Source organism: Bos mutus, chromosome 8 (genome assembly GCF_027580195.1).
Source record: "Bos mutus isolate GX-2022 chromosome 8, NWIPB_WYAK_1.1, whole genome shotgun sequence".
In the NCBI taxonomy this organism is placed as follows: domain Eukaryota; kingdom Metazoa; phylum Chordata; class Mammalia; order Artiodactyla; family Bovidae; genus Bos; species Bos mutus.
Window position 1 is genome coordinate 12,678,496 of NC_091624.1, and position 27,700 is coordinate 12,706,195.

Here is a 27,700-nt window from a genome sequence, read left to right on the forward strand (position 1 = left end):
CATTCATTTTTTCCATAAGATGTTATGGAAAAACCTGAATGAACTTTTGGGCAAACCCAGTATAATACATACCACTAATTTAAAAAACCAAAATAGAAAAAGCAGAGTTGGCTCTAAATCATATGTCTGGTTTATCCTTGAGTAAAAAAGCATCAAATGAAATAATAACGAGCATCATACAAACCACTTTGGCACTAACACGGCTAAAAAAGAAATGCAGAAAGCAGCGTCATGCCTACACTTCTAATTTTAATCGCAGCTCCAAATAGTTAAGAGCACACCCAGAAAATACCAGTGTGTGTCTCAGTCTGGAGTGCTCTGTGGTTAGATCTCTCTGACATAACTTTAGGTAGTGCAGGTGACTCCTCTTAAGGGCACCGCTCGAAACGTGGAATATACTTTCCAGAGCCTGTGGTTTGAAAGGGGAGGAGTGGCAGCTACTTGCATAATTACAGGGATGAGGATGAAGTTTGTAAGAAGAAGTACCTCTTTCGGATCTCTTAGAAGTTTTAATTAAGAAGGACCCCATAAGGAAGACATGTGAAGGTTGAGAAGTCATCATTATTTCTCTCTACTTTAATTTTGTTTTATATTCAGATAACATAATCTTTTAGAAGGCAAGGCAAACATCTAGACACACATACGTCTTTGTAAGAAATGCACTGGCAAAGACTTTAAAAATGTAAAAATTTGTCAACTTTATTATTTTTAAATTATTTTTTATTGACTTATAGTTGACTTACAATGTTGTGTTAGTTTCAGGTGTACAGCCAAGTGATCCAGTTACACACGCATGTCTATTCTTTTTCAGATCGTTGTCCCTTATATGTTATTACAAAATATTAGGTATAGATCCCTGTGCTCTACAGTAGGTCCTTGTGGTTATCTGTTTTACATGTGTATATGTTAACCTCAGGAGAAAGCAATGGCACCCCACTCCAGTAGTCTTGCCTGGAAAATCCCATGGATGGAGCCTGGTAGGCTGCAGTCCATGGGGTTGCTAAGAATCGGGCACGACTGAGCAACTTCACTTTCACTTTTCACTTTCATGCATTGGAGAAGGAAACAGCAACCCACTCCAGTGTTCTTGCCTGGAGAATCCCAGGGACGGGGGTGCCTGGTGGGCTGCCGTCTCTGGGGTCGCACAGAGTCAGACACGACTGAAGTGACTTAGCAGCAGCAGCAACATGTTAACCTCAAACTACTAGTTTATCCTTCCCTACCTTTCGCCTTCAGTAACCGTAAGTTTGTTTTGTGTCTGTGTGTCTATTTCTGTTTTGTAAATAAGTTCATATATATCATTCTTTTTAGATGCCACATAAAAGTGATATCAGATATTTGTCTTTCTCTGATGTACTTCACTTGATATCATAAGCTCTAGGTCCATCTGTGTTGGTGCAAATGGCATTCATTCTTTTTTTTTTTATGGCTGAATGGCAAAGACTTCATTAAAAAGCAGACCCTCTTAGCCTATGAGTCTTTCCTGCTGATGTAGATTCCAACCACATCTCAGTGCTGTGATGACTCACGTGACTGAAAGTCACTGAGTGAGTGGCACCATTGTTTCTATGCCGATCAGGACCCAAGTAAAAGTTTGTGTGTGCATATATCTTGATGTCTGTGCCACTTAAACTTGGTGTCTGTGCTACTTAAATAGATCTAAAACAAGTAAAAGAGTGATGACCTGAAATACACTTGCTGTGAAGATTTGAATCTACAAGAAAGGGCAAATTGTCCCCGCAATAAGGAAGATTTTGCTTAAAGTGGTGAAATGAGCACAGCATCAAGTTCTCCCCTCCCCAGTTCTCCTAGTGTGACAAATAGACCATGTTTTAAAAAAATGCAAACATGCACATCAGCACTGCAAATCAGGATTGAGAAACAGCTCACTGCAAAAAAAAAAGAAAAACTGGTTAAATTTCTGAAGCTGCAGTAGAAATGGGAGAGGGTATTGGAAGATATTGAAATGCTTCCTTGAGAAAAAGTACCAAGTCTGCTGCAGTGCCTGGACACGAAGTGTGCTCTCATTTAGGAGAGGCTCTGAGACTCCTTGATATGAGAGGCAACACCAAGCTGTGAAGCACTTTTCACCTTTGATCGTAGATCACGCACAGAAACAGGCCAGAGAGGCAGGCTCTGGGGGTGGGGGGGTTGGGTGTGGTGAATTTGAAGCTCTCATCTATAATAGTTTGTTAGAGGTATGAGTATGAAATTGGGGAGAGGAGTTTGAGCTAACGCTAAAAAATTTGGCTCATAGGTGATATTTATAGCCATGAATGAGATGACTGCATGTGATCATTAAGGGAAACAATACATAAAAGAGAGATCCACCCCAGGGAGAGAACTATGTATGGCATGGCCCAGTCTTAAGAGGCTGACAGAAGGAGGGAACACAGAATCAATGAAGAAGATTGAGAAGGAGTGAGCAGGTAATTCCTAAACTGCAACTCTTCCAGAGAGGCTTCTTGATCAAAATGGCAGGCTGACTGAACTCCCTCTTTTCCTTTCCTTTCACTGATGTGACAATAAATGCGTGTGCATGAGAATAAATCTATAAATATGCCCAAACCAATCTACATCCCATCATGTTGACAAATATGTGGACAGCAGAGGGTATCTAATGTTCTTATTCATGAATAACACAGGAAACCATCAACTACAGCCTGCAGCACACAGGAGCCAGCTGTTAGGGAAGATGGGGAGTGACCTCACATGAATAAAGACTCCAGGCTCCAAGTCAGCAGATGCAGTGGGCAAGGATGGGCTCTGGGTTGTCAATCAGAGTGATCACCTCGAGGCTTGGATATAGAATAGGTGGACAGAGAGGCTTCTCCACCAGCTGGAGCTGCAAGAAATTGCTCTCTGAATAGACTGGAAAATTTGCCTGGGAAGGGCACTTGTGTGTTGAATCTAGGTACAGGGGTAGAGTAGAATACGAGGAAATCTTAGACTCTCATAGGGGATGAAAATGTGAAGGAATAATAGTCCTCTCCAGAAGTGAAATACACTTAAGTACTGTACCCTCAGAGTAGAGTTTTTTTTTCTTTTTTTAATCACTTTGGGGATTGTGGAAGTTCTAACTCAGCTTGTCTATGCCCTCCTCATGAGCCACGTTCGCAGAGCCTACAGGGAGCCATCCTGTTAAAGAGAGGCCATGCTGTGTAAACATTCCAATGAAATTGCAGAGGAACTACCCTCCTGCCACCAATATGAGTCCAAACCATCTTCATTTGCAATGGTGTATGTTAAATTAACCATCACCATACTTTCATAGAAAATAAAAACGTGAGAAGGAGGGAGAAGAAAGAGGATGACAAAAATAATTTAAAGAACAGAAGAGAACATAAAATATTGTGATATTTTAAATTATATTTCATCCATGACATAGAAGAGATAAAGTGTTAATGGATATTAAAATATTTAATTACCACTATTTGTGTGGCAATGCTTTAGTATTACCTAATCACACTGTTGTAGGTATTTTGTTTTGTTTTTTTTTCCCATGCTTAGAATCAACCTACAGTCAATACTCAAATCTTTATTCATTGCAGAAAAAAGTACAAACATTAAAGATCCTGACAGCATAGAAACAGCTGGACAGCCTAGAAACACATGCTAGAACAGGAAGGAGAGGGAAGAAGTGGTAGAAGGAAGTGTGGAAGCTTTAATTGCATCTTCCATAGTCCAGAGTCAATGGGTAAGCTTTGTTTAAGTGTATTTTTTAAATATTTATTTTATTGACGTATAGTTGATTTACAACATGTTAATTTCTGCTATACAGCAAAGTGATTCAATTATACATATACACAGTCTCTTTCATATTTTTACGGTTTATCACAGGATATTCAATATCGGCTCCCTGTGCTATCCTGTAGGACCTTGTGGTTTACCCAGTCTCTATAGCGCAGTTTGCATCTGCTAATTCCAAACTCCCAGTCCAACCTCCGTACCCCCTTTCTGGCAACCATAAGTCTCTTCTCTATCTCTATGAATCTATTTCTGTCTTGTAGATATGTGCATTTGTGTCATATCTAGATTTCACATAGAAGTGATATAGGGTATTTTTCTCTGACTTACTTCACTTAGTATGATAATCTCTAGGTGTATTATTTTATTTCCATTTTATATAAATATATATACACATACACACACATATATATAAAGAAGCTATAGTATGTATGTGTACACACACACACACACACACACACCCCATATCTTCTCTCTATGTGTCTGTTGATGGACATTTAGGTTGTTTCCATGTCTTGCTTTTGCAAATAGTGCAACAGTAAACATAGGCATGCATGTGTCTTCACATTATAGTTTTCTCCAGATACATGCTCAGGAGTAGGATTGCAGAATCATACAGCAACTCTATTCTTAGTTTTTAAAGGAGCCTCCATATTTTTCCCATAGTGGTCGCACCAATGTACATTCCCATCAACAATGTGAGAGGGTTCCTTTTCTCCACATTCTCCCAAACATTTGCTACTGTAGACTTTTGAATGATTGCCATTCTGACAGATGTGAGGTGGCGCTTCATTGTACTTCTGATTTGCATTTCTCTGATAATTAGCGATGTCGGACATCTTTTCATGTGCCTGTTGGCCATCTGTATGTCTTCTTTGGCAAAATATCTATTTAGGTGTTTTGCCCATTTTTTTGATTTTCCTTTTTATTGAGTTGTGTGAGCTGTGTGCATAGTTTAGAAATTAGCCATTGTCAGTTATATAATTTGCAAACATTTTCTCCCAGTCAGTAAGTTGTCACTTTGTTTTGTTTATGGTTTCCTTTGCTGTGCAAAAGCTTGTAAGTTCAATTAGGTCCTATTTGTTTATTGTTGATTTCATGTCTACTGTCTTGGGGAACTGATGTTTAAGTGTATTTTTTAAAGTTATAATGATAAATAATTAAAATAAAAGCTAACTAATAATTCAGAAAATTGAGAGATGTCTCAGTAAAAGTGCTCTAACCTGATCATTTTTCGTGAAGGGAGGTATTACATACCTTTTTTAACTGATGAATTCAGAAAGAGATTTAAGCATATTTGTTAGAACTGCTGTGGTCATTGTCAGTAGAACCGAAACTAGAAGGGGGTAAACCACAAGTAAGTAGTTTTTACTTAAGCTGGAACTAGAGATTTGGAAGAGATGACTTTTTTATTTGTATATTTCTTCAGCTCAGTTCAGTTCAGTCGCTCAGTCGTGTCCGACTATTTGCAACCCCATGAATCGTAACACATCAGGCCTCCCTGTCCATCACTAACTACCAGAGTTCACTCAGACTCACGTCCATTGAGTCTGTGATGCCATCCAGCCATCTCATCCTCTGTTGTCCCCTTCTCCTCCCAGCATCAGAGTCTTATCCAATGAGTCAACTCTTTGCATGAGGTGGCCAAAGTACTGGAGTTTCAGCTTTAGCATCATTCCTTCCAAAGAAATCCCAGGGCTGATCTCCTTCAAAATGGACTGGTTGGATCTCCTTGCAGTCCAAGGGACTCTCAAGAGTCTTCTCCAACACCACAGTTCAAAAGCATCAATTCTTCGGCACTCACCTTTCTCCACAGTCCAACTCTCACAGCCATACATGACCACTGGAAAAACCATAGCCTTGACTAGACGGACCTTTGTTGGCAAAGTAATGTCTCTGCTTTTGAATACGCTATCTAGGTTGGTCATAACTTTCCTTCCAAGGAGTAAGTGTCTTTTAATTTCATGGCTGCAGTCACCATCTGCAGTGATTTTGGAGCCCAAAAGAATAAAGTCTGACACTGTTTCCACTGTTTCCCCATCTATTTCCCATGAAGTGATGGGACCGGATGCCATGATCTTCATTTTCTGAATGTTGAGCTTTAAGCCAACTTTTTCACTCTCCTCTTTCACTTTCATCAAGAGGCTTTTGAGTTCCTCTTCACTTTCTGCCATAAGAGTGGTGTCATCTGCATATCTGAGGTTACTGATAATTCTCCTGGCAATCTTGATTTCAGCTTGGGCTTCTTCCAGCCCAGCATTTCTCATGATGTACTCTGCATATAAGTTAAATAAGCAGGGTGACAGTATACAGCCTTGATGTACTCCTTTTCCTATTTGGAACCAGTCTATTGTTCCCTGTCCAGTTCTAACTATTGCTTCCTGACCTGCATACAGGTTTCTCAAGAGGCAGGTCAGGTGGTCTGGTATTCCCATCTCTTTCAGAATTTTCCACAGTTTATTGTGATCCACACAGTCAAAGGCTTTGGCATAGTCAATAAAGCAGAAATAGATGCTTTTCTGGAACTCTGTTGCTTTTTCCATGATCCAGCGGATGTTGGCAATTTGATCTCTGGTTCCTCTGCCTTTTCTAAAACAAGCTTGAACATCTGGAAGTTCCAAAGACCCTGTGTATGTATTGCTTTTATTAATAAGACTGAAGTGACTTAGTAGTAGTAGTAGTAATACTTATTTTTAATAAACTTACAAAGATCTAGAAGAAGAAACTCCTAAGTTTTGGAAACTATCATAATCAATGAAACTAAGCCATGATGTGTGGGCCACCCAAGACAGACGGGTCATGGTGGAGAGTTCTCATAGAATGGCGTCCACTGGAGAAGGGAATGGAAAACCACTTCAGTATTCTTGCCTTGAGAACCCCATGAACAGTATGAAAAGGCAGAAAGATAGGACACTGAAAGATGAACTCCCCAGGTCAGTAGGTGTCCAATTTGCTACTGGAGATCAGTGGAGAAAAAACTCCAGAAAGAATGAAGGGATGGAGCCAAAGCAAAACAACACTCAGTTGTGGATGTGACTGGTGATAGAAGCAAGGTCCAATGCTGTAAAGAGCAATATTGCATAGGAACCTGGAATGTTAGGTTCATAAATCAAGGCAAATTGGAAGTGGTCAAACAGGTCAAACCATGGCAAGAGTGAACGTCGACATTCTAGGAATCAGCAAACTAAGATGGACTGGAATGGGTGAATTTAACTCAGCAGACCATTATATCTACTACTGTGGACAGTAATCCCTTAGAAGAAATGGACTAGAGTACGAAAAGAGTCTCAAAAACAACAGAATTATCTGTTCATTTCCAAGGCAAACCATTCAATATCATGGTAATCCAGTCTATGCCCCAAACAGTGATGGTGAAGAAGCTGAAGTTGAATGGTTCTATGAAGATCTACAAGACCTTTTAGAACTAACACCAAAAAAAAAAAGATGTCCTTTTCATTATAGGGGACTGGAATGCAAAAGTAGGAAGTCAAGAAACACCTGGGGAAACAGGCAAATTTGGCCTTGGAGTACAGAATGAAAGAGGGTAAAGGCTAATAGAGTTTTGCCAAGAGAACACACTGGTCATAGCAAACACCCTCTTCCAACAACACAAGAGAAGACTCTATACATGGACATCACCAGATGGCCAACATCAAAATCAGATTGATTATATTCTTTGCAGCCAAAGATGGAGAAGCTCTATACAGTCAGTAAAAACAAGACCAGGAGCTGACTGTGGCTAAGATCATGAATTCCTTATTGCCAAATACAGACTTAAACAGAAGAAAGTGGGGAAAACCATTAGACCATTCAGGTATAACCTAAATCAAATCCCTTCTGATTATACAGTGGAAGTGAGAAATAGATTAAAGGGACTAGATCTGATAGACAGAGTGCCTGATGAACTATGGACTGAGGTTCATGACATTGTACAGGAGACAGGGATCAAGACCATCCCCAAGAAAAAGAAATGCAAAAAAGCAAAATGGCTGTTGGAGGAGGCCTTACAAATAGCTGTAAAAGAAGAGAAGCAAAAAGCAAAGGAGAAAAGGAAAGATATACCCATTTGAACGCAGAGTTCCAAAGAATAGCAAGGAGAGATAAGAAAGTCTTCCTCAATGATCAGTGCAAAGAAATAGAGGAAAATAATAGAATGGGAAAGACTAGAGACTAGAGATACTAAGAGAATATTTCAGGAAAAGATGGGCTCAATAAAGGACAGAAATGGTACGGACCTAATAGAAGCAGAAGGTATTAAGAAGAGGTGGCAAGAATACACAGAAGAACTGTACAAAAAAGATCTTCATGACCCAGATAATCATGATGGTGTGATCACTGACCTAGAGCCAGACATCCTGGAATGTGAAGTCAAGTGGGCCTTAGAAAGCATCACTACGAACAAAGCTAGTGGAGGTGATGGAATTCCAGTTGAGCTATTTCAAATCCTGAAAGATGATGCTGTGAAAGTGCTGCACTCAATATGCCAGCAAATTTGGAAAACTCAGCAGTGGCCACAGGACTGGAAAAGGTCAGTCCTGACCTTTGGATTCATTCCAATCGCAAAGAAAGGCAATGCCAAAGAATGCTCAAACTACCACACAATTGCACTCATCTCACACACTAGTAAAGTAATGCTCAAAATTCTCCAAGCCAGGCTTCAGCAATATGTGAACTGTAAACTTCCAGATGTTCAAGCTGGTTTTAGAAAAGGCAGAGGAACCAGAGAATAAATTGCCAACATCTGCTGGATCATGGAAAAGGCAAGAGAGTTCCAGAAAAACATCTATTTCTGCTTTATTGACTATGCCAAAGCTTTTGACTATGTGGATCACAATAAACTGTGGAAAATTCTTTAAGAGATGGGAATACCAGACCACCTGACCTGCCTCTTGAGAAATCTGTATACAGATCAGGAAGCAACAGTTAGACCTGGACATGGAACAACAGATTGGTTCCAAATAGGAAAAGGAGTACATCAAGGCTGTATATTGTCACCCTGCTTATTTAACTTATATGCAGTTAAATGCATACAACTTAAATACACATAACTTACACACATCATGAGAAATGCTGGACTGGATGAAGCACAAGCTGGAATCAAGATTACTGGGAGAAATATCAATACCCTCAGATACACAGATGACACCACTCTTATGGCTGAAAGTGAAGAAGAACTAAAGAGCCTCTTGATGAAAGTGAAAGAGGAGAGTGAAAAAGTTGGCTTAAAGCTAAACATTCAGAAAACTAAGATCATGGCATCCGGTCCCATCACTTCATGGCAAATAGATGGGGAAACATGGAAACAGTGACAGACTTTATTTTTCTGGGCTCCAAAGTCACTGCAGATGGTGACTGCAGCCATGAAATTAAAAGATGCTTGCTCCTTGGAAGAAAAGTTATGAGCAACCTAGACAGGATATTAAAAAGCAGAGACATTACTTTGCCAACAAAGGTCTGTCTATTCAAAGCTATGGTTTTTCCAGTAGTCATGAATGGATGTGAGAGTTGGACTATAAAGAAAGCTGAGCGCTGAAGAATGGATGCTTTTGACGTGAGTTGTTGGAGAAGACTCTTGAGAGTCCCTTGGACTGCAAGGAGATCCAACCAGTCCATGCTAAACGAGATCAGTCATGGGTATTCATTGGAAGGTCTGATGTTGAAGCTGAAACTCCAGTACTTTGGCCACCTGATGTGAAGAGCTGACTCATTTGAAAAGACCCTGATGCTAGGAAAGATTAAGGGCAGGAGGAGATGGGGATAACAGAGGATGAGATGGTTGTATGGCATCACCGACTCAGTGGACATGGGTTTGGATTAACTCTGGGAGTTGGTGTGGACAGGGAGGCCTGGCGTGCTGTGGTTCACGGAGTCACAAATAGTCAGGCATGACGAGTGACTGAACTGAACTAAGCTCTAACAGAGAAAAAAATGGTAAACTTTTAATTCCATGAATTTATAAATATTGATGCAAGTAAATGTTAATAAATCAGATTTGGTAGTAAGTCAAAAGACTGATATGACACCCAAAGAGAGTTTATTCCCAGAACATAACAATATTTCAACATTAGAAAATCAATTCTTACATTTCTACATAGTAACAGATTAAGGAAAAAGCCACAGTCATTTCAATAGACTGAAAATTCAACATTCCTTCCTGATTAATAAAATCTTTTACTATCTTAAAAGACAAATAGAAGTGTCCATTTTTAACATGATAAAAGTGGTTGAAACATGTATGACAAAATTTAATTCCTTAATATATACAATGTTTTTATAAAGTAGCAAGCAAGAAATCTACCCAATAGAAAAATAACAGTAGGAGGCAAATCACAGAGTAAATCAACTGTCCTCCAAACACTGAAAAAATGTTCAATCTTATCTTATTTAAAGAAATGTAAGCATAAGCTACAAAAAAAAAAAAAAAGAACACCTTCAACTATTATACTGGAAATTATTAAAATGCTCACGCTCAGTATTGTTGAAATTGAAAGAAAAAGACTCTTATCTAGCTGGAAGATTGTATACTGATAATTCAAGAAGGTAGTTGGTCAGTGTACTAAAAGCTTTGAAAGTATATCCTTTGATCTAGAAATTCTATTTGTAGGAGTTATATATAAAGAAATCACTTGAGCTGGATGCTCACAAAATTTAACTATAGGATTATAAAAATACTGTATTTTATAATTAAAAACAGAAACAAACCAAATGTCCAACCTTGGAATAATAGTTAAGTAAGTTGTAACTTCATATAACAGAATATTATTTCATCATCAGAAGTTACACGTGAACATCATGTTACCCATGAATATTTGTTGATGTTGAAGATGTTTGATACACTCTGATAAAAACAAAGCTTTAACCAATAGAACAGACTGATCTTGTTTCCATTTAAAATGGTTATCTGTCTGTCTATATCTCTCTCGTCTACTCATCTACCTTCTTACCTACATGGAAAAGACTGGAACTATATTTATCATGAGTTAATGTTAGTTACCATTAGCGGTGTTTTTTCATTTTCTTTATTTGTATATTATTGATTTTTTTTCAAAAAAATAAACAAATATGCTTTTTCAATAATAAAGCAAATGCTATTTTAAAATAAAAGTTATATACATATTTTTCTGTTTTGTGCAAAGTATAACAAAGGTTTACTACTTATTAAATAAATGACTTACAAATCAATCAGAAAATGAACTACACCATAGAAAAATGACTTATAGATGATTCCCAAAATAAGAACTATAAAATGACCTAGAAACAAGGAAAGTGCAATCTCATTAGTAATTTAAAAATAGAAATGAGATCATCTTTATTTATAATCAAGTAGACAAAAGCCTTCTAAAAAACAGAGAATTAATTCTCTGTGTATGACAGCATATGTTTAGGGCTATGACATCCCCTGTACAATGCAGAGATGGGAACAGTGTTTCTAGAGGATATGACAACACATAACAAAAGCCTTAATTTTGTGCATGCCATTTGGCTTGGATATTCTCTTTCTCAGAATTTCTATAAGGAAATAATTATGGCATGTCCAAATGAGGATGACCAATGCAGTATTGTTCGTAATAGTTGAAAATTGGAAAAAACTGAAATGTTTTCAGTTCAAAAACCCAAATGTTTTAAAAATAGGAAAATAGCTAAATTATGGTACATCCAAAGAAAGGAATATTATTCGGAAATTAAATTGTACTCTTAGAAATACACTGAATGACATAGAACAGGTTTATAATATCCTGCAGACTGGAAGGAGGGCCCCTTTCCTGCTCAATTGTGATACCAGCAAATGCATTCTTTTGGCACTATGCACAGTCCCTGGAACTCGTCACATTTAATATTCTGCAACTTAATATCACTTGTGGGTGCTTTACTGATGCCGGTCCTGTCCGTTGGTGACAACAGCCCTGTAAATGTCTCTCCTGATCTCTCTTTTTTTAAATTTATACACTGATTTTACAATGGAAAAAGAAATCTGTATTTACAAAAGAAGACAATACTGGTAAATACTGGGCCCTTGTCCCTGAGATACAGAACCTTGGGACGAGCACCAAGGAAATAAGACAGTGATCTTGACATAGCCTAAAATTGCATTTAGAGCTCACGAAATATACACATTCCATCAGTTGGATTTTTTTTTTTAAAGCAACAATGCTAAAATATACATTTTGTTATTCAGTGAAAAGAATGGGGTAGGAGATCGGTAGTAGAAGGGATATACTGTATGCTTTGAAACCAGATGCAAATTATAAATCACCTCCACAGAGTCATTGAGTTTCAGTTGTTTCCTCTGGAATCATTAGAAGCACTTTGGTATGGTGACTGAGAATTCAGCCTCTCGTCACAACCTAGGCTCTGCTGCTCTGTGTGCTTAGGCCAGTTACACAACCTCTCTGTGCCCGTGTCCTCACCTAAAAAAGGGCATAATGATGCTACAACATCACAGGGATGTTGTGTTTTAAGTTAATACATTTACTTTAATTGAAATAAATACATATATTTAGAGGCCTTAGAATATATGTGGTAAGTATTCAAGAAAAGCTAGCTGATAGTATTACTACAATTATTGTCATGAGGTTTCTAGTTGCTATTTTAGTTTTCAGTTCCTTTAAATATTTAATAAAATTGGATGGGTTCTATTATAGTTACTTGCTTGTCCACTTATTCATTCACTATATTTACCGATATATCTATGATTATTTTTGCTTTGAGATCTTGAACACTAGCACATAAAGGGCACACAGACAGAGAATCTGTGAGGCTGCAGAAGGCATGAGGAAGAGACAGCAAAGTAAGGGCAGTTACCCTGCAGTGGGGAGGGAAGCAAAGCAAGCTCCAAGTGGCAGACAACGGAACAAGCTGGTGGAAACCTGGCTCCAAAGGGCAACATGATCTCGGCTGCACCAGCCCCATGGCAGGTCCTCCAAGTAACTCTCACTACCCTGACTCTGCTTTCCTTTTCTCTGTTTTAAATTTATTTTCATTTATTTCACGTGGCTGTGCCATGTCTCAGCTGCAGCAAGTGGGACTTTTCGTTGTGGCACGTGGGCTCTAGTTTCCTGACCAAGGATGGAACCTGGGGCCTCTGCACTGGGAGCTCAGAGTCTTAGCCACTGGACCATCAAGGAAGTCCCCCTGCTTTTCAATAGAGTAGCTTTTCTGATTGGCCTGACTTCATGGCTTTTCTTTTATAATAAAACTCTGTCAGCTGAGGAAAAAGATGTCTTTGAAGTTTTCAGAGCCTACATGACACACATGTGTCACGCCATGGATGTCTACAGGAAAGTTCCAGACTTGATGGTGGTCCACCTCAAGTTTTCTGCCTTGCTGGCCTCTTGGTCTTCTGTCTTAGACTCATATTGCAACCTCATTCCTCATCTAGCTCTTTGGATAACTGTCTCAAAGCACGATTTGAATCTAAGGCACCTCTCAAGGTCTCAGTCCTAACTCCTGGCTTCCTTATTTGTAAATCAGAATTGTGAGTCAGTTTGTATTGTCATAGCCCATGGAATCTTATCTGGACTGAAATGGGAGAAAGATGAGAGAAGAGATAGCAATAGAGTTTGAACAGTGGGTGGTCACTTCGAAGGGGAGGTGGTGTGTGCAGGAGGGCTTTAGAAAGTAAAACTGATAAGAGTTTTCATTGGTGAAAGAGAGGGAAAACTGTGTTTTTGTCTCAGTGGCCTGCAGTGACTATGAACAAGGCATTGCAGGTTTTCTAGCAAAGATGACAAAGTTGTTTGCAGGTGCAATTGGGGATATCAGGTAGAGCCCTCTGGAGGACAGCCGGAAAATCTACTTTCAAGAATTCAGACCATTTCTCCACTGTCCTTACTACCAATTAGGTTGAATGAAAGTAAACTGGCCACAGAGTAGACTGCTATTTTCTCTTTCCCATTTCTTTGCTTTTCAGGAGACTCTGTGTTCTATAATATCAGGAAGAAACTCATATCCATGTTGGCCTCAGATAAAGATATATTTTCTGGACTCCACTGGGAAATCTTGTGCACCAAGAATCTGAGTTTCAGAGGGTTTTGTTTTGTCTTGCTTTTTTCTTTTTAAGAATCATAAGATGTAACAAGACAAGTGAACAGTCATGCAGAAAGTTGGTGAATAGCCCTATATTAATCCTGCGACCTATCAAATTGGTTTCTAGAAGGGAAAAAAATGTCAGAATGAGCAAAATCAGTTTGAAATAACTCAGTCACATGAGCATCTTGTGAATTCCCATGTTATAAACTGTGGAATAGTCTGTGGCAATAAAATTAATGAATGACAACTTTGAAATGGGTAATTTCAAAAGCAGGTACAGAAGAAAATAGTAATAGTAATATACTTTGCAAAAGGTATATATGTAACAGTCCATAATGTTACTTAGAAAGTTATTATTTCTGCCAAGGTGTTTGTTGTATAGGTGAAATAAAAGGAAAAAATAGCCAAATACCAAAAAGGAACCAAGTCCTAAATAAAGAAAGATGAGACAAAGAAAAAGGTACCAATAAAATTTTCAAAAAGAAAAGGTAAATAGACACAAAGACATTTTCAGGAAAAAAAAACCGTAAGAATAAAGCAAGCAGATTAAATTCATGACACGTGTACACAAAGGAAAACTTCTAAAGAAACAAAGAAAAAGAGAACTAAAATTCACAATAAAAATATAATCTTGCTGATTATCACTTTATTCCTTGGAAACTCTCTATCAATAAAGTAAACCACAACTCTGTCGAATACAAACAAATATAAAAGTGTGCATTAAACTCAAGAAAGAAATTGAATAAAAAACCAACACCCATCTTTGGGTGAGGAGACAATGAATGGTTTTTCCTTCTTTGGAGTTTTCGATGCTTGAGCTAAATTTCTTACAGGAAAATACACTACTTTCCTAATGGACAGGAATGAACTCTATTAAAAATGAAGCTCTCAACCACAGTTCATATTAATTTTTAATACAGCAGAGCCTTATTCTGCTGCCAGCTAATTCAGGAACTGAACAGGATGGCATTCTTTCCGGTACAATATGTAATACAAACTTTCCCTGTGAGGAAGAGTAGTTACCTCCGGTTATTTGACACGTTTTCTCGCCTGCCTTTCCCTTCACCCAATTTCCACCCACTCCAGGAGTTCTGCCCAGTCTTTTTTTTTTTTTTTTTCTGAGAAGCAAGCAGCATGGTACCCATGTCTGCTACTATTCTTTGCTATCTGGGTCTCCTGGGGGCTCGGGCGTTGCACTCCTCTGGCTCCCAGAGTCTGAGAAGATGCTGGCGATTTCTCTTCGCCCATCTTGGACCTCAGACACCCCCACTGCCCTCTGCCCGCTCACACATGCGTTCCAGGATTCGGTGGATGCTGCTGAAACTGGGTCTATCTGCAGGCACCTTGCTCCAACACAGACGCATGAGATTGTACAGTTCCAGGGGGCAGTTCTCGGGGCAGGAGAGGATGTTGCCATCCCGCACGTAGTAGATGACCTCCTCGTGGGCCATCCCGTAGTAGGGCTGCAGGCCGTAGGAGAAGATCTCCCAAAGGACCACCCCGTAGGCCCACACGTCAGACTCCGTGGTGTAGCGGTTGTAGAAGATGGACTCAGGGGGCATCCAGCGGATGGGGATGGCGTCGTTTTCATTGGCTTTGTAGTAGTCCGCAGAGTAGATGTTTCTAGAGAGGCCGAAGTCGGCGATTTTCACCACCATGTTCTCACCCACCAGGCAGTTCCTAGTGGCCAAATCGCGGTGGACGAACTTGCGCTCGGAGAGGTAGGCCATGCCCGCGGCCACCTGCCTGGCGATGCACAGCTGCTCCGCGCAGGAGAGGGGCGGGGGGCCGGGGCTGGAGGCCTGTGAGCCGGGGGGCAGGTCGCTGGGACTGAGGCCGCGTCCGGGGTGCGGGGCCATGCTGCGGAGGAACTCATTGAGGTCCCCGTAGGCCATGTATTCAAAGAGCAAGCACATGGGCTTCCCCACCGCACACACTCCTGCAACCAAAATAGGCCCCTTGTTAGAGGTTGCGTTTCTAAAGTACACATTGGAAAACATTGTCCAAAAGCAAATGACCAGATCAGAAGAAGTGGGGCCTTGGTTTTCTATTGACAGCATCATAGTTGAATCCTGACCCCCTTTCTCTGTGTAAACATCTACTTCTCTTTTAAGATTCAGTTGATTTATCCGTCCTCTGAGGGGGCCTCTGTTCCTGACCTTTCCTGGATCAGATTTTCCTTCCATTATTCTTTATCCTTAGTCCTGCGTCCTACCTACCAGCCTGTTATAATTATCCATTCAGCTGAGGTGTTTTTCCCCCAACATTTTATCCCTTTAAAAATAGAGATTATGTCTTAAGTCTTCTTTCAATTCCACACACCTACCACTTTTCTGGCGAGCAAGTACTCCATAAATATTAAGCAAATGAATTTATGAATAGATGTTTGCTTTGAGTATGTAATACAGTTGCTCTGTTTTTCTGCTTCCTTTCTGAAGAAGGATGATAAGGAAACTATTTTGTGAAATTTGAAAAATGGGAAAAAAACAGTCAAAGATCTTAGATGAAATATTCAGGTTACTGCAGTTAAACATTTAGGGAAATTTACAAACGTTTATTTTCCAGAAAGAAAAAAATGTTAATATAAATAGAACCTTAGATTTAATACCAAAAAGTTCAGTTCAGTTCATTTCAGTTGCTCAGTTGTGTCCGACTCTTTGTGTACCATAAAGGCATTTGTTAATTCTAAAATCTTTCTGTATTTAAGAGGGAAACTGGACAACTTGAAATATTAGGTCAGATGATCACAATTTCACACCAGCATACAAATAGATTATTAACTCCATTATTTTTTCAGGCAAAAATTAGAAGTCTCTGTTCAAAAAGGAAAGGAAATGAAAATACTGTTATCTTGGCTTGTTTCTTTTGGTATTAGCTTTTAATTCTAGGGACTTTAGCAATTGGTATATTTATATGAACTATATAAAATAAATGAACAATTAAAATATAAAATTGGTAAAAGACAGTTAATGAAGTGACAAAACATTTATCTGAGAAAATTTTTAAAACTCCAATTTTTTGAACTTAAGTGATTTAAGGAACTATTCCACTCCCTGGTACAGAAAATATTCTATGGGGAGGAACAGAGACATCTCTCTGATCAAGGAATGAAAGAAAAAACAGAAGTGAAGTTTAAAGGAGAAAAAGCTTGCAAGTCTCTCTTTTCTGATGCATACATTTCTCCACTTGTCCCTAAGAGTTTCATACCTAAGAGTTTCACAATATTAGGATTATCAAATTCTGCCATGAGGGCTGCCTCCCTCTGAAAGTCTGCTTGCATATCTGCTGAGGCTTCTTCTTTGAGCATCTTCACTGCCACCATTGTGAAAGGTTCATAGGGAAGTAAGCCTGGAGCCCTGAGAGATACATTTAATGAGCAAGAAATCAAAGATCAGAAGTATTACACATAGTCACATGATAACTACCCATGTTTGTCCACATCCCCCCACTCATGCAGGCTTTCCCAAAGCCACCGAACCAAAGAAAGATGGTCACACTTAAAACTTCTTGACTCCAATTAAAAATCACTAGTGTTATTTTCAAAACAGATTAAGGTTGAAGATGCGTTATTTATAAATAACAGGAAATCAGAAGTGCCTAGATGATCATTACCATTGTAATCCCTTTATCGCTGGCTAGAATCTAAATTCCTAGAAGGCAGGAACCATGACTTTTTCATCTTTATATTTACAGGCCTACAAGTGCGCCTTTCAGTTTTCTGCATTCATGCTAAGTAGCTTCAGTCGTGTCCAACTCTTTGTGACCCAGTGGACTGTAGCCCTCCAGGCTCCTCTGTCCATGGGGTTCTTAGGCAAGAATACTGGAGTGGGTTGCCATGCCCTCCTCCAGGGGATCTTCCTGACCCAAGGATTGAACCTGCGTCTCTTTCGTCTCCTGCACTGGCAGGCAGGCTCTTTATCACTACTGCCACCTGGGGAGCCCTTCATTTTTTTTTTTTTTTTTGGTTCCCAATAAATATTTGTGTGAGATTTTCATTAATCATGTAACCTCCATACTAGGGCCACTATATGTAGAGGTAATGTTGTGTCCTGCCCAAGAGCAACAGGCCAAAGTTGACAGTCGGTGATTAAAACCAAGTCTACATTCTGTGGCCAAGCTGTGTGTCTGTGGAGCTACATGAAGATAAGTTATTTTATTGCAGCTCATACAAAGACATTAATTGGGCTAGCATTGGCCCTAATACATACTCCTTTCTTGAGCACGTTATCTGCCATTTCTACATTATTTTTTTCCTTTTCTGTCTTGCCATTCTGTGAACATCTATTTAATATCTACACATATCAGGCTCTGAGTTCTTAAACTGAAACATTAGTTCAGAGAAAATTTTAAGTGAAGACTATAGCAATTGAAAATGGAAGAGATTTTAGAAATAATACTAAAAGCAATGCAAGAAATTGATTTAAAATGTCTGACAAAATTCTCTTCTGAAAAATATTCAATTTTGCAAATTGCTTATCATGAGAACACTTTATAAAGATTGTCTCCATAAATACAGCCCTATTTTCCAGCAAAGAGGGAAAATTATCAAGACTCAAACTACAGTACCCAAAACAATAAGGTGAGTTATGTGAAGATTTAGCTAATTTGATAATAAATATTATACATAATTACACAGATATCAAGTTTACGGCCTGGTAGCTGTTCAGACACAAGGTGTTTTAGTGGGTAGATTTTTTTTGAAGTGGGCAACTTTACCTTGCTTGAAAGACCCTTCCAAATGCTCCCTCTCCAATATCTCTCACATATTCAATGTTATTCCTGGGATACTCCAGACTGAGCAACTTGGGATTCAAAAGGAGTGGCATCCTCTGGTACATGGGGTTGGGGTGAAGTCTGTCTAGCAAGAGCTCAGAAGGAAGAGTGGTGAGGGTTACTGCTGCCGATTCTCTGCAGGTAAGACAGGTAAGATCAATAATGAGCTGAGGGCCAGGTGAGAGCTTTGTACTCAGCTTCAACAGAGACATAGGAGTTTAGGAGGAAACAAAACAAATTATGCCAAGTTTATGAAAGATCCTTCTGTTTTAGAGCAACAAAGGATTTTAGATTGGAGTCTAAAGACACTTTTTTTCTTTTTCTTCAGGAATTTTGTCACCATCCAGTCTGGTAGTGGCAGTGGGGCTGAAGGAGCTAATGGGGAGCAGAAACAACCATATTCTTCCAAATTGTGGTTTTGATTCTATCTTCTGCAAGAAACTAACCTTAGGACAAGGGATCCTATGCAAAAAGTCATTGACATTTTTAAAGATCGTGATGGGGGTGCTTAACTTTAAAACAAGGCAATGGGTGTCATAAAGAGACTATATATATGCTTCCTCCCATCTCCAGTGAAATAAATAAAAATTTTAAAGTGTTAAGTGATGAACTTAAACTAGAATCTCACCTTTTCTTATTTTTCCATTGTTTTCGTCTTCGGCAGCAATAAAGAGTAGTTATGGTAAGAAGCACAAATACGGCAAAGCTGGACATGATGGAGATGATTACGGTCATAGAGTACGCAGGCGAGACAGAGAAGGAGGGCGAGGAGGAGGAAGGCGCATTTGGAATGTCCACACTTGGCTTTGAGGACGTCATTGGCGGGAATGCTGTAAGTCAACAACAGTGTTTTCATTCATCCTTAAACGTTTAAGAAGCAACTTTTGTATTTAAGCAATCAGTAAACTAAACTTAAGACCATTTGTTTATGTATCAGGTTCTCCCTGGGTTTATATCTATAAAGTGCAATTGTAAGAATCCAGTGAGGTCCAGTTGTAAGTAAATCCAGCTTATGTGTGTTAGCCACTCAGTCGTGGCCAACTCTTTGTGACCCTACAGACTGTAGCCCACCTGACTCCTCTGTCCTTGGGATTCTCCAGGCGAGAATACTGGAGTGGGTTGCCATTACCTTCTCCAAGGGATCTCCCCAGCCTAGGGATCGAACCCGGATCTCCTGCATTGCAGGCAGAGTCTTTACTGTCTGAGTTATCCAGCTTATAGACTCATAGAATTTTAAAGAAAAGACACAGAGAAAGAACACGTTTTTTCCAAGACAAATGCAGATCCTGAGCTAGTGTTCTTTACAGGCATCATATTGTTTATGACCTGACAACAATCATGGAAATTGTTATTAAACAAAATATTTTTATGAAATTAAAGTCAGGATTGTCTGAAGCTGAGCTTTTATATATATGTATTATTGCTTTACAAAAACGAATGGAAGAATGTGGAAAATGGAAATAGTAGGACACAATGAGAAAGCTGATTCATCTAACAAAATCATTTCAAACTCCTTTTAAAAAGCTCAGTGCAATATACAAATAAGGTAAAATCTGCATTACTGCTGGAAACCAAAAATATGTGTGTTAGTCACTCAGTCGTGTCCAACTCTTTGCGACCCCATGGACTGTACCCCACACCCCAGGCTCCTCTGTCCATGGAATTCTCCAGGCAAGAATACTGGAGTGGGTCGCCATTCCTCTTCTCCAGTGAATCTTCCCACCTAGGGATTGAACCTGGGTCTCCTCAGAATTGCAGGCAAATTCTTTACCATCTGAGCCACTGGGAAAAGCCCTGATCTCATACTAAATCTCACTAAATCTCTTTTCCATCTGAGCCACCAGGGAAACCAAAAGATGTCATACTAAATCTCTCTGTTCATGGGGTGCAAAGTCCATTGTATATCTATTAAAATCACACTGTCAATTATATTTTAAATCCGTTTATTTGATTGAGTAAAGACAACACGGATAGAAAATATTTTAATAATCAACAAGAATGTCTTAATACTAAAGAATGAACTTTGTACCCTAAAAAAGAGATAAACTTTATTTTTAAATATTTGTGGGATACCAATAGACATAATCTTTTTTGTCAGGTCATAATTACTAAGATTATGTATCCAAGTAAATTTCAAAAGAAGAAATTATGCAGATGTATTCTTTGATCAAAATGCAATTAATAGTAGATTAAATAAAATCCAATAGGACATTAAAAAAAAGAAAGAAATTGATAACCTTTCAATCAAAGAGTAGAAATTAGCCATAGTTACAGATTACAAAATAACTTCCTAACAGTGTTTATGAGATTTGGCCAGAGATGTGCTCAGTGATAAATTCATAGCATTATCTCCTTCCATTAAATTAAAAGAATGAAAGTGAATGAGCTGAACATCTAATTCAAGACATTGGAAAACAAACAAAATCGACAGAAAACAAAGAAAAACAGGTGATAAAGTAACAGCCGTGTACAAGCAGAAATTAATAAGTTAGAATACACATAACAGAAATTATAGACTTAAAAATAGGTCAATAGTCTTATAAATATTTATCAAGTAGTCTAATCAGTGGCATTTTAATTTTAAAAGAAAAAGAAAGGCACAAACATACAAAATTAGGAATGATAAAGTCATTTTAACAATAGATTCAAAGGTCAATAAATATGAAGTAATATATAACTGTGGAGTTACATTTTAAAAATCTTGAGGGAAATGATAGAAACATACTAATTACCAAATTGAAGAATTAAAAATCTGAAAATAGTCATAATCAGGAAATTTAAGTTAGTATAGTATTATGATTACATTCTTTCAGTCTTAGAAGAGATACAGTTTTATAATATGTTCCAGTAAGAGAAAAATCTTTCAGGTTGTTTCAGGAAGTTGTAATACTAATATCACAACCTGACAATGTTAGCACAGAAGAAAAGTGCAGACATAGATTATAGAACATAGATTTAAAAGATCCTAAATGAAATATTAACAATTAACTGCAAATAGTAAAAACACACACACACATACAATGATTTCATAGAGGAGCTATATTAATATAACACATCACAAAGTCAAAGGAAAACTTTCATTGCTGTCAGTGCTTGAAGCCATTTGAAACAGGATACTTGTAAAAGCAGAGATTATAAGGGATGCCCATGTATGACTTTTTAGTCTAGTTGTGGACACAGTGATTTTTCCCTGAGCACCAACAGCTAAGTAAGTGGGTTTTAAAGCTTATGGAGACGGAGTTTGGTCACCCCTGTGGCTCCAGCAGGTACCTGGAACTAGAAGAAACTCAGCACAGCAATAAATGCAATAAATAAAATATGTGTGCAGGACCAATGACAGCATTTCTCATCAAGCGTCACAGCAGTGATGGGCATTACAGACTTGCCAGGTTCCTCTGTGATGGTTTGAAAGCTGCTCGGACTTTCTTTGGACTGAGACATTCAAAGATTTAAAAAATCAATCCAAGATGAGTGGGAGTGAAGTGTGAGTGAAAGTCGCTCAGTCATGTCCAACTTTTTGCAACCCCATGGATTATACAGTCCATGGAATTCTCCAGGCCAAAATACTGGAGTGGGTAGCCTCCAGGGGATCTTCCCAACCCAGGGATCGAACCCAGGTCTCCCACATTGCAGGCAGATTCTTTACCAGCTGAGCCACCAGATGAGTGGGAAGGGGGATTTAAATCGGAGAGCTAACCTTCCTGCTAATAAAAAAGCAGGACCAATCATTAAAAGAGAGAGGGGACTATTATTGTATCTGCATTTCACCAGAGCCATTCATACCATATTTAACATGTGAAGGAATGTAATGAAATTTATGGAATTGGCAATGTAACCTTATTAGTATATATAAGGGTAATTTTTAATCAATACTATCAGAAAATGGAATTAATTGCATAGTAAGAGAATAAGCCATGATGATTTAGTAAGATTTTTTTCAAGATGAAAAATTGGCACAGGTTCAACAAGAATTTTATGCATTTAATTGTTTATGGGTTTAATTGTTTCTTCTTTCAGGAGAGTTTTACTTTCTCAGTTCTTGTTTTTTGTTTCTGATCGACTTGCCCTCATCTTCCCTAGAGCAATATCAATTATCTCTTTGGGTCCACATTATCAATTTCAGTCTCCAGTTTCTTTCCTTTTAATCTTTTTCTTCTCTCATCAGTTTTATCTCTTTATCCATTGCCTTTGAACATCAGAGGAGTCTTATTCACTCATTCATCCACATATTAATGGACTTATTAAATGAATATTGATTATTAAGTGTCAAGGACACTGTGGTGGACATGACAACTCTCTATGTTAAAGTACTTAGCTGGGAAGCAATTAGAAAACAAATAATTACAATAAAATATGAAGAGTGTTACAAGAGTGGTGAGAACAAGGATGCTTGTGAGAATCCAGGGTAGCCCGAGTCCAGGTTTCGGCATTCTGGCTAGGTTTTCTAGAGTAACTTTTAAGTTAAGTATTAAGAGTGAGTAGGTGTAACTGGTCGAAGGTGTATGTGTGGGTGTGGCCATGGGGAAGGGGGTAGGGGGAGTCAGGAGAGATAGTATTTCACAAAAAAGGAATAACGTGTGCCAGAGCCTGAATCAAGCAGTGCCCCTGCTTTTCTAAAAGGGTACCTACAAGTTTCATTGTTGAGTTGGGGAAGGTCTGTAGATAAGACTGCAGAATTCTTTCCTAGAGATTTTGAGATGACCCCTTTAAAACTGTTTGATTTGACCCAGTAAACTATATACCGAAAACTAGCTGTTTTAAAAAAACACCTGTCTTCCAAAAGAAGGACCAGTTGTCACAAAGAAAGAGCATGAATTGGCTCAATGAAGAGAGACTGTACTTTAAGAGAAACTATACTTCTGTCCTAGACATCATGAAATATGGATGTAAATAGACGTGCACGAATCCAGTTACATACACATAAGGTTTCAAGGGCACAAAACACTTTTTTCCTCTATAAAGAATTAGGTGATATAAAAATCATGAATGTGAAATCAAAAGATGATAATTTAAATTGGCTTATTTTATGGCCATAGAAGGGACAACACTGCTCAATAACTTTGGGATGGAAATAGGATTTATATCATTCACTAAATATCGTGCTGTAAACTGGGATCTCCAATGATCTACCTTCATATTCTACTCTGGATGAGTATAGTGAAAAGCCTTTAAGAGAGAGAGACTGTACTTTGTCCTAGACATCATGAAATATGGGTGTAAATACGCATGCATGAATCCAGTTACATACACATAAGGTTCAAGGGCACAAACAAAAATACTTACTTGTTAGGTTTTCTTTTTTATAATCTGAAGGGGAAAGGATAAAAATTTGTTTTAGGAACATCCAGATAGCTCCTATGTTCTGTGAGAGAGTGCTAAGAAATACAAGTTCCCTTTCAGCTTTTTAATATACAACGGGAAAACATTTTTTGCATTCAAATGTGAAAGGATTGCGTCTTTGGAATGAATCCAGCTGTTAGGGCTAACCACATAGTTCCTTACAAATGAAGTTCATTAAAGCAACATGCAGCCATTCAGCTTTGTTTCGTGAGATCAGCATTTTCAAACATGTGGCTTATTTTTGCATGCTGAAAAATCTGCTTCCTTGGCTAAGAAAGAGGACTTTATTTCTTTATTCCACTTCTCTGACAAAATATGAGATGTTTCTTAGCCATTGCTCTGCATATTCCAAAAAATGTTATAAGCTGTCATCAGATCTGCTTATGAAGTAAGGTAAGATCTTCAACAGCTCTGAAAAGTACTCTTTAATTTCTTTTAGAACAAATGGAATAAATCCTTATGCTGCTAACTGGTGCAATTAGGATAGCAGTAGGATTCTATTATTAGGTATGGAAGGAAGGCAGAACTCAAAAAAAAAATTAGAAATGCCTAGAAATGATAGGAGATTTAAATTCACGCCTCAGTTTCCTCAAAATAGTGCATTTCTCTGAATCTCCAAGGTCTCAAGAGAACTCTGTTACCTAAGTATGGCAGTCTGGTACAGGCCATGGGGTCCCAGTGCATGCTGGGGAGTTTGTTGCAGTCTGGCATGGAGAACAGAAGCATCCCGGATCTGTAGAGTTCCCTGTGGGTCTTTTCTTCCACCACCAGCCATTCTTTTGCACAGAAGAGCTCCTTTACTGCCAAGCAGTATTCTCTAAAGTGATTTAAGGAGAACAAAATTTAATGAATCATAGCACCCTGAAGCCAAATTGGAGCCTAAATCCTGTATTTTCAAAGCATCATTGTAGTATACTGTCTGTTCTTGCAAAAGTATCCATGTATAGATCCTTTTGTAAATAACGTGAGACTTAATGAAATATATAGTATATTATCCTGTGAGATGAAATACTATCTTGTTTTTAAAACATCACTAATGCTACTGGAGGAAAGAACTTTGAGGTTCAAAAGGTAAAAAGATTAGAAATCCCCGGTATGTTTTCTCTCAACTTCATATTAAAATCACTACAAAGGTTCAGAAACAAGTTATACAGAACTTTAAAAGCACACACACTAAAGTCAGGGATCATTGTCAAGCAGTCTCCAGCCTGAGAGGTTTTTCTATAATCTCAGGGCTGATGGGCAGGGCTTGAGGAACACAGTCAGTGTCTCTGTGTGCTTTGTTCTTTGAAACAGAGTAACATCACCTTCCTGGATGGTTATAGAAGAGCTTGGGGGTCCATACCCTGCCCTGCCCTTGGAGAAGCTGAGTCCTGTGCCATAGCTGTGTGTGCTTTGATCTGAGAGAGCTAGAGTAACGTCCATGTGAAAATGAAGCTATAACTGTCATCTCTGTGTTGTACTGTGAGTGGAGACTCTGCAGAAGGAAATGACTACCCATTCCAGTATTCTCGCCTGGAGAATTCCATGGACGGAGGAGCCTGGTGGGCTCCAGTCCATGGGATCTCAAAGAGTTAGACACGACTAAGAGACTAACACACACACACGAGTGAAGAGGCTGAAGAAAGACGAGGTAGACTAGTTGGATTCTATAGAATTTTGTGGCTTAATATTTGTTCAAGTTTATCTTATAGAAAATAAGATAGACTACACAGGAGAAACCAGGTTAGTTCCAAATTAAGATATTTGGGATGCATAATAAGAGGATATTAAAGATGAATGAAATTAAGGATAATAGCAGTGTTATTCATTCAATATTTGAAGTGTAGAGTAGGAAAGTGTGTGTCCATACATGTGTATGTGTACCTACATATACATATGTGTTTTTTAACACTCAGGCCTACACTCCCACTTTTCCAGGCAACCACTTGCCAATATGGACCAAATGAACATGTGTGAAATGACTGGGCTGTGCATACAGATGTGATGGGATACAATGAGGGTAATGAGTATAACAATGAGATGTAGATTCTTAATATGTCTGCAAGAGTAGGGGAAGCAATGGGGCTTTCAGCCTTCTGAGAAGCTGAAGAACTGTAGAAACCTTGCTTGGCTTGCTTCTAACTATGCTTGGTTCCATCCTTGAGTCGCATAAGCACATCTTTTTGTGTTCAGATGTTATAATTAAACTATGCAAAAGCAACATGGGACATATGAGAAAACTAGCCCCACATTATGTGGAGAAAGCAAATACCTGGGCAAGTTGTTTTTTATTATAAGTTAAAAAACACTAGAGAATTAAAAAATGTTTTTTTGTTTTCATTGACATGAAGCCTTTCACCGAAGCATGGCCTTTACAGAAGAGTTTTTCACAAGGGAAAAAATCAAAAGGAAAAGGAAAGTAGACTGAAAACTCGGTTAAGTTAAACACGACAGTGACTGAAGAAAATAAAGACTACAGAAAAGTGAAAACAACTTCGTTTCACTGAAACGTGAAATCTCCATTGAAAAAGAAATGACTTGGCAAGATATTGAACAAATAGAGGAAAACTTTAGAAGTTCTAACTGAATGCAGAAAGAGAGAATGAAAGATAAAAATGGTGGGTAAGGCGATGAGGAGAGCGAGAATCAAGCAAGAAATTCAAAGTACAAATTAACAATGTATCCCAACAAGAAACTAGAGCACATAAAAAAGATAGAAAAATGTTCAGAGATACACTATAAGAAAACATTCTTAATAAAAAGGATATAAATCTGATGAGGAAAATATATTAGCCATTATTTTTATATTACTTATAGGGAAGAAATCTACTCCCAGGTGAATTTTACAAGTATTTTGAATCTCAAGAATTAAAGAAATAATCTTACTACTATCTGGCAAGATAAAAATATTCCCACAAAGGAACAAAATTCAGGATTGCCTTATATGGTCTTCATTACAGCACAGCCCCCACAACTGGTCCGTATGCAAGAATTTTAAGGAAAACTGAAGGTAGCACAAGACTTAAGTACCAGTCAAACACACATATATGTAAGGTTATAAAAAATAACTTTTTACATGTAATGTGTAAAACCTCTATTTTAGCTGAACAAGAGGTGAATCAAAGTTGAGAACTGAACAACAACAGGATTTTTCTATGGAACAAATGACTGAGATCAGGGATAAATAACACAGAGAACTCTTCCAGGTACTTGCTGTGTACGTGACTATGCAATTATGTAAAAGCTAAGAATATTCTCAGAATGCAAATACAACATAATTGACTAACACTAGCCTGGTTTATAATTCCACAAAATGTTTCAAAAAGCAAGTATGGAGGGTTCAGTACAGTTACCTAACTAATTAGAACTACCTGTAGCACTCTGTTTTCAAGTTTACTTTTGGCACTTCCTAAATATGACTGAGCGACTTCACTTTTACTTTTCACTTCCATGCATTGGAGAAGGAAATGGCAACCCACTCCAGTGCTCTCACCTGGAGAATCCCAGGGATGGGGAGCCTGGTGGGCTGCTGGGGAGCCTAGGAGTCGGACACAACTGGGCTGACTTCACTTTCACTTTTCACTTTCATGCATTGGAGGACGAAATGGCAACCCACTCCAGTGCTCTCACCTGGAGAATCCCAGGGACGGGGGAGCCTGGCGGGCTGCTGTCTATGGGGTCGCACAGAGTCAGACACGACTGAAGTGACTTAGCAGCAGCAAATATAACTTTTGGCACTTCTGGGGCACTTTTCCCCTTTCCTATGACACTTAATACCTTCTAAGGTAATATATAAATTGTCTATTTATCATGTATCCTTGCTCATTGC

The 27,700-nt window shown here is 38.5% G+C and overlaps 1 protein-coding gene and 1 long non-coding RNA gene across 5 annotated transcripts in view; one reads left to right on the forward strand and one right to left on the reverse strand.

Annotated features, from left to right (window-relative positions):
* Positions 1-27,700, forward strand: part of LOC138988862 (uncharacterized) — a 123,291-nt gene that overhangs the window by 32,862 nt on the left and 62,729 nt on the right. The window contains exons 1-3 of one of the 2 annotated variants that reach the window (XR_011465040.1): positions 1,100-1,241; positions 3,552-3,697; positions 19,214-19,381. This is a non-coding gene — a long non-coding RNA (uncharacterized lncRNA). Of the gene's footprint in view, positions 1-1,099; positions 1,242-3,551; positions 3,698-19,213; positions 19,382-27,700 lie in introns of those variants that run through there. The other variant, XR_011465041.1, reaches the window with a different exon arrangement.
* Positions 9,776-27,700, reverse strand: part of MUSK (muscle associated receptor tyrosine kinase) — a 98,767-nt gene continuing 80,842 nt past the window's right edge. For 2 of the 3 annotated variants that reach the window (XM_005910517.2, XM_070375125.1), the window contains 5 exons: positions 24,531-24,706; positions 19,178-19,379; positions 18,493-18,684; positions 16,984-17,132; positions 9,776-15,715 (listed from right to left, as the gene is read on the reverse strand). In XM_005910517.2, the coding sequence (XP_005910579.1) occupies positions 15,033-15,715; positions 16,984-17,132; positions 18,493-18,684; positions 19,178-19,379; positions 24,531-24,706 (1,402 nt within the window). In that variant the 3' untranslated portion in view covers positions 9,776-15,032. Of the gene's footprint in view, positions 15,716-16,983; positions 17,133-18,492; positions 18,685-19,177; positions 19,380-23,832; positions 23,857-24,530; positions 24,707-27,700 lie in introns of all 3 variants that reach the window. The other variant, XM_005910514.2, reaches the window with a different exon arrangement.